The sequence below is a fragment of the Diceros bicornis genome, chromosome 21 (genome assembly GCF_020826845.1).
Source record: "Diceros bicornis minor isolate mBicDic1 chromosome 21, mDicBic1.mat.cur, whole genome shotgun sequence".
Taxonomy (NCBI): domain Eukaryota; kingdom Metazoa; phylum Chordata; class Mammalia; order Perissodactyla; family Rhinocerotidae; genus Diceros; species Diceros bicornis.
The window spans coordinates 13,696,154-13,704,040 of record NC_080760.1 but is presented as its reverse complement, the minus strand read 5'-3'; the positions used below and the strand labels follow the sequence as shown (position 1 = coordinate 13,704,040).

The 7,887-nt window shown below is 37.8% G+C and overlaps 1 protein-coding gene across 2 annotated transcripts in view; it reads left to right on the top strand.

The window, feature by feature from the left end:
* Window positions 1-7,887, top strand: part of RAD54B (RAD54 homolog B) — a 97,856-nt gene continuing 89,969 nt past the window's right edge. For both annotated transcript variants that reach the window (XM_058564614.1, XM_058564613.1), the window contains exons 1-2: window positions 1-75; window positions 6,795-6,945. In XM_058564614.1, coding sequence (XP_058420597.1) covers window positions 6,811-6,945 — 135 coding nt within the window. In that variant the 5' untranslated portion in view covers window positions 1-75; window positions 6,795-6,810. The remainder of the gene's footprint in view (window positions 76-6,794; window positions 6,946-7,887) is intronic.

Sequence of the window (7,887 nt, the reverse complement as noted above, 5' to 3'; positions counted from 1 at the left end):
GAAGAGGGGGAAGGGAAGGAAGGCGGCGGAGCGGCGGTGGCCGCCCCCTGCGGGTCCCGGAGTGCGATTTGAAGGGTGAGGGACGCCCTCGCTGCTGGCCCTGGGGTGGCTGGTGGGGCAGGGTGGCCGGTGGGGGTGCGTTTGTGCTGGGGAGGTCCCCAAGAGAGGCGACTCCGGGCGGTGGTGCCTCCTCCCGCTGTGCTCCTGTGGCCCTTGGGTTTTTTTCCCCCAGGACCAATCTACACTCTCCTGCACTGTACTAATTAATTAATTAATGTAAGATTTTTATAGGCGGGTTTAGCGAGGCCACAAAGTTAAAGGAGCAACTTAAGCCACGAAGTAAAATAACTACTACCTAATGCAGTTGGAAGGCGAAAAGCAGAAACAGCGGGGCGGGGGGTGGGGGTACTGGTTCTTGGTTGTTTATTTACATTCCTGCATCCCAGAGGTTTGATGGTTGCACCTCATCATCCCTTCAAAGCCCAAACGAATCCGTAGATTCTGACCCTGATTCCCTTTATCGAACTACATCCTTCTCTATCTTCCCTCACGGGACCTTAATCTCTACTCTCATAGGACCTCGTGTATTAAACATCCAGTAATAATTGTAGATAGAAATATTACAGATAACATTGAGTGCTTACTATGTGTCAAGCTTTGTTCTGAGTGCTTTAAGTATTGCATTTAATTCTCCCAACAGTCCTATGAGTAATTATGATTATTGTACCACCTTTTATAGATGAGGAAACAGAGACACAAAGAGGTTAAGTAAACTGTGCAAGATTGCATGCTAGGAAGTGTCAGTCCAGATTTATATTCAGGCATTTGCCTCCAAAGCTGTGTTCTTAATATGCTATTGGCAAGTAGTTTAGGTCTTCTGATGTGTTGCAGCTGTCAGCCTGGACTTGCCATTTTACTTGGGAGGACAGAAGCAGGAAGGTGTTAGAGTCATCGCAGAAGTTGTGGCCATCACAGCAGGGCTGCCAAATGGGCATTATTTTTGGGGCCTGGGAAAAAGGCTCGAATAGCACTCATTTGAGAAGTAAAAAGGATGCTGAAGTATTTAGGGGAAAATATACTGATGTCTGCAGTTTACTTTGAAATGCATCAACAAGTTAGATGGGTTGGTGGATGCCTAGGGTCATATGTCAATGGCAGAACTAGCCAACTTAGGCTGGCTCCAGTCTTTTTTTATGGTGAATTTTTTTTTTTTTTTTGCTGAGGAAGATTTGCTCTGAGCTAACATCTGTTACCAGGCTTCCTCTATTTTGTATGTGCGTCACCTCCAGCATGGCTGACGAGTGGTGTAGGTCTACGCCTGGGATCCGAACCAGCGAACTGGGCCACTGAAGCGGAGCGCGCGGAACTTAACCACTATGCCATGGCTGGCCCCTGCAGAGTCTGATTTTTTAACTTCTGTGCTGCTTCTCACATGTCTATATTCTCAGATTCATTATTTTTCTTTTATTAGTTTACAGGATAAATGGGAGGGTTGGAAAATTAGAAATCATGTATTAGTTGTAGAAGGGTTTAAGGTGGTGATTCTTAGAATTTAGTGTTGAAAGAAATTTTATCATCTAGTCTATTCTCTTTATATTACAAATGAGGAAATTGGTATCCAGAGAGTTTAAATAGCTTGCCCCAAATTTCTAGCTGCTGTATTTTTCTAGTGTTCCTTTTAAAAAGATGTCAGTCAGACTTTTCACAGTATTATAGTGGGGTCTGACTAAATGCAGAGAATAGAACCTATTACATTTCATGATGTGGAGATCATATCTAGAACTTATTACTTTAAGTCGGCTTGTCATTATCTTGCTATTTCAGTTGAGGTGTAGTTATCTAAAAGCCTTGGGTTTTTCATCTGAACTTCCCATTGTTCTATTTTATTTGACCATTAAGTAACTGAGTCTAAATGCAGGGCTTAACACTTACTTGTTTCTAAATCATCTTGTTACAGTTAGCTTGTGTCAATTTCAAATTTGTGACAATTACATATCTAGAGACATGGAATATTCTACTGACCTATTATAAAAAGGAAATGAGGTTAATGAGGTTATTTTGGCATGACCAGTATTGACTACTGGTGTTGGTAAATACTGCTTCTAAAGTAAACAGTCACAAACCATCTGTTTAATAATTTGCTCTAAGATTGTGCTAATAGAGATCTATTTTGCCCTTGAATAAGAAACAGTAGAGAATGTCCTCCGCTACTAATCCCTCAAACTATAAAAAGCCTTGTTGTTTATGTGTTACTCATGTATTTCATCATTTTAACATTGCTAAAATTGGGAAATGTCTCGCCATCAGTGATGGCATGTCACAATTTAATTGGCTGCACTTGTTTCTTCCTTGGTACGTAAATCTTTTTTTTTTGTGAGGAAGATCAGCCCTGAGCTAACATCCATGCTAATCCTCCTCTTTTTGCTGAGGAAGACCGGCTCTGAGCTAACATCGATTGCCAATCCTCCTCCTTTTTTTTTTCCCCAAAGCCCCAGTAGATAGTTGTATGTCATAGTTGCACATCCTTCTAGTTGCTGTATGTGGGACGCGGCCTCAGCATGGCTGGAGAAGTGGTGCGTTGGGGTGCGCCCAGGATCCGAACCCGGGCTGTCAGTAGTGGAGCGTGCGCACTTAACCACTAAGCCACAGGGCTGGCCCTACCTTGGTATGTAAAATAATAGTGCATCATACAATTGATGGCATCCTAGATTTGATGAAATGTAATAATTAAAAAATCTAGTTAATGGGACTTTCCCGGCTACAGAGGTAGCATTTTTCATTGTAGAAAATTGGAAATATGTAGAAAAGAACTCAGAAGAAAATAAAAATTACTGGTAATTCTAATATCTGGACGTAATCAGTGTTAAAGTTGTAGCGTGTGTTTTCTAGTCTTTTAAAAATCTTCATAGAAGTATAATTTAGTGTATAGTTCAGTGTGTATACTTTGATGAGTTTTGACAAATTTGTAACCACGTTACCATCTGATACAGGTTATTTCTGTCACTCCCAAAAGTTCCTCGTGCCCCTTTGCTTTCTAGTCTTTTAACATATACATATACTATTTTTTTGTATTTTTTTCTTTTATAAAATTGAAATGATGCTAAACATGGTTTGTAGCCATTTTTTAAATTAAAACTATTTTTTTAGAGCAGTTTTAGGTTCACAGCAAAATTAAGGTGAAGGTACAGATTTCCCATATACGCTCTGTCCTCACACATGCGTATCTTCCCTCATTACAACATTCCTCACCAGAGTGGTACCTTTGTTACAGTTGATGAACGTGCACTGGCACACCTAATCACACAAAGTCCATGGTTTACACTAGGGTTCACTCTTGGTGGTGTACATTCTATGAGTTTGAGCAAATGTATAATGACATGTATCCATCATTATGGTATCATAGAGAATTTTCACTGCCTTAAAAATCCTCTGTGCTCTGCCTTTTCATTCCCCCCCCCCCCCCCCCCGCTCCTCCCTAACCCCTGGCAACCACTGATCTTTTTACTGTCTCCATCGTTTTGCCTTTTCCAGGATGTCATATAGTTGTAGTTATACAGAATGTACCCTTTTCAGATTGGCTACTTTCAGGTAGTAATACACATTTAAGGTTCCTCCATGTCTTTTCATGGCTTAACAGCTCGTTTCTTTTTAGTGCTGAATAATATTCCATTGTCTAGATGCATCACAGTTATTTATCCATTCACTGAATGGACATCTTGGTTGCTTCTAAGTTTTGGCAATTACGAATAAAGCTGCTATAAACATCCGTATGCAGTTTTTTGTGTGGACATTAGTTTTCAGCTTCTTGTTGCAAGGACTTATTGTATGGTAAGAGTATGTTTAGGGGCCGACCCCGTGGCGTAGCGGTTAAGTGTGCACGCTCCGCTGCTGGCTGCCTGGGTTTGGATCCCCGGTATGCACTGCTTGTCAGGCCGTGCTGTGGCGGCGTCCCATATAAAGTGGAGGAAGATGGGCACAGATGTTAGCCCAGGGCCAGTCTTCCTCAGCAAAAAAGAGGAGGATTGGCATGGATGTTAGCTCAGGGCTGATCTTCCTCACAAAAAAAAAGAGTATGTTTGGTTTTGTAAGAAAGCATCAAACTGTCTTCCAAAGTGGCTGTAACATTTTGCATTCCCATCAGCAGTGAATTGCTTTACATCCTCACCAGCTTTTGGTGTTGTCTCTTCCACATTTTGTCCATTCTAATAGGTGTGTGGTGGTATCTCACTGTTGTAATTTGCATTTTCTTGATAACATATTATGTGGAGTATCTTTTCATATGTTTATTTGCTATCTGCATAGATTCTTTGGTGAGATGTCTGTTAAGGTCTTTGGCTGATTTTTTTAATTGGGTTGTTTTCTAATTGTTGAGTTTTAAGAGTTCTTTGTATATTTTGCATAACAGTCCTTTATCAGATGCATCTTTTGCAAATATTTTCTCCCAGTCTGTGGCTTGTCTTCTCATTCTCTTGACATTGCCTTTTTGCAGAGCAGCAGTTTTTAATTTTAATGAAGTTCAGCTTATCAATTATTTCTTTCATGGGTCATGACTTTTGTGTTGTAGCTAAAAAGTCATCACCATACCCAAGGTCATCTAGGTTTTCTCCTATGTTATCTTCTAGGAGTTTTATAGTTTTGTGTTTTACCTTTAGGTCTGTGACCCATTTTGAGTTAATTTTTGTGAAGGCTGTAAAGTCTGTGACTAATTCGTTTTTTTGCATGTGGATGGAAGGTTGTCCTAGCACCATTTGTTGAAAAAACTGCTCCATTGTGTTACCTTTGCTCCTTTGTCAAAGATCAGTTAACTATATTTATGTGGGTCTATTTCTGGGCTCTCTATTCTGTTCTGTTGATCTATTTGTCTGTTATTTCACCGATACCACACTGTCTTGATTGTTGTAGCTTTATAGTAATAGTCTTGAAGTTAGGTAGCGTCAGTTTCTAACCGTGTTCTTTCCTTTCCATATTATGTTGGCTATTCTGGATCATTTGTCTCTCCTTATAAACTTTAGAATTGATTTGTCAATATCCACAAAATGACGTGCTGGGATTTTGGTTGGGATTGCACTGAATCTATAGATGAAGTGAGAAGAACTGACATCTTCACAATATGGAGTCTTCCTATCCATGAACATGGAATAGCTGTCTATTTATTTAGTTCTTCTGTTTCACTCAGCAGAGTTGTGTAGTTTTCCTCACATAGATCTTGCACATATTTTGTTAGATTTATACCTAAGTATTTCATTTTTTTGGGTGCTAATGTAAATGGTACTGTTTTTAATTTCAAATTCCACTTGTTCATTTCTGGGTATATAGGAAAGTGATTGACTTCTGTATATTAACCTTGTATCCTGCAACTTTGCTATAATTGCTTTTTGTAGCCATTTTTCATTTTATATATCAAAAACATTTCTCATGTGATTAAACATTCTTTTAAAATGTGATTTTTTTTTGTTAATGGCTATAGAATCATTCATATAACAAATATTGAATGCCTTCTTTGTGTTTGGTACTGGCAATATAGTGATGAATGGAATATAAGACTTCATGCCTGATCCAGGAGTTTATACTTGGGGGAAATGATAGGCAATTTCATTACAGTGTGAAAAGTGCTTGGGTAGTACACACATAGGAAGGGCCTCTAATCCAGTCTTTGGGAGAAGATGAAGAGGGCTCATAGTTAAGAGTCCTAAAGGATAAATTGGAATTAATCAGGCAAAGAAAAATGGGACAAGACATTTCCAACACTATACAGGGGAAAGTTTGTTCAAAGGCCTAGAGGAAAAGAGAACATGGCTTGCTTGGGAAATTGCAGCAGTAACTCGCAGTTTTAGTGGTATATGAAGAGAGTGTATTCTGTTGTGTGGATTTAACATAATTTATTTATCTAGTACCTTGTTATGGACATTTAAATTTCCTTTTTTTCCCTACTGTAATTAACATTAGCATGATTATCCTTATACGTAATTCTTTGAGTATATTTTTGATAATTCCTTAGGGTAAATTCCCAGAAGTGGAATTTATGGGTTAAACAAATAGTTTTGGTAGTCATGTACATCCTTGGTGATGCCTTATGTTGTATAGAGTTTTGTAAAATTGCTTTGAATTGGAGTGCTTGCTGCTGTCCATTGCAGAAGCATGATGTATGTATGTAATGTTCTTGCCTTCTGTCTGTCTCCCTTGTCCAGCCCTGGAGCAAAAGTTAGGAAACCTTGTTCTAGTCTCTTGATTTATATATTTTAAAAATTCCACTGTTTTAAGAGGAAATAGGATAGGAAAAACAACTTGAGTTGTAAATGTGTCCTTGAATTGCCAGGATTTCATTCAAAACTGTTTGTTAGTGATTATAATGTATCTGGCTTTGTGGTTGATGCTGCTAATAGAGTAGTGAAGAAAACAAGCGTGATTGCTACCCTCATGCAGTTTATGGATTAGTGGAATAGAAAAAAAGCAACATGCTTGATATATGTATGTAAATAATTATGTTTCCTTTGATTTTGAAACTACTATGTAAATTGTGTTGACTATATCATTATATAATCTATAATATTATCCAAATTGACTTAATATATGTAAAGTTTGCACCATTCAATTTAAATCTTAAATTCTTTTCAAAAGCTCTTTGTGATGGAAAATAAAATTTTACTGGCTATTGAATTTGTTTTCAAAGGCTTTGCACAGGCTTATTCTCTTTTATTTTTAAAAATATCATGGTGGTTGTGATGAGCTATTTTCATATTTGGAGTTAGTTCTAATCAGACTTATGGATGATTTTTGTTTTGGTTTTTTTTCAGGTTAGTACGGCTGAATATGAGACGATCTGCAGCACCAAGCCAGTTGCAGGGGAATCCCTTCAAAAAACCAAAATTTATTCCACCAGCAAGAAGTAATCCAAGTCCGAATGAAGAGATTACAAAGCTGAATCCAGATATAAAATTATTTGAGGTAAAAAAAAAAAAAGTAAAGGAAGTATAATATAGAGAAGCATGTATTTTTTAAAAAATACCATTGTTTTTAAAACAATACTTTTAAAAAAAGTATTGTTAAAGAGTTAACAATACTTACTGCCTATAGGAATTTTCAGTATCTCTGACAAAGTCTTCCAAAAACCTTAGAAATAATGACTAAATAATTTTTTTTAAGGAATGATGTGCAATTGGGTTTGTAAAATAAACTTTTGGTAAGGTAACAAATACCTCTTTGAGGGAAGGGGTGGAAATTCTTGTAAAAAAAAATTCTAATCAGTGTTCTTTTTAAAGATACCACATAAATAAGTGAAAACTTGAGATAAGGCAATTTAAAGAGAAAACATATATAAATAATTATTTATATCACTATACTGGACATTTCCTTTCATTTTTACTTGCAAAAAGTAAATGCTTGAAGCAGTCTTTATGTTCTTTACTACTAAGAGAAAGGATTGTTTTGTCTTAGGTGTATAGAGGTATATAGAAAGTATATAAAACGGGCAGTCCACACTTCCGCTACTAAGTGGAATCATAAAATATTTGCTTTTTGTATCTGATTTATTTTATTTAGCATAATGTTTTTAAGGTTTGTCCATGGTGTAGCATGTATCAGAACTTCATTGCTTTGTATGGTTGAATAATATTCAGTTGTATGTATGTGCCATATTTTGTTTAACCATTTGTTTATTGATGGATACTGGGTTGTTTTCACGTTTTGGCTATTGTGAATAATGCTGCTGTGAACACTGGCATACCGGGGCCAGCCCTGTGGCTTGGCAGTTGAGTGTGTGAACTCCACTACTGGCGGCCCGAGTTTGATCCTGGGCGTGCACCGTCGCACTGCTTCTCCGGCTACGCTGAGGCGGCGTCCCACATACAGCTAGAAGGATGTGCAGCTATGACATACAACTATCTACTG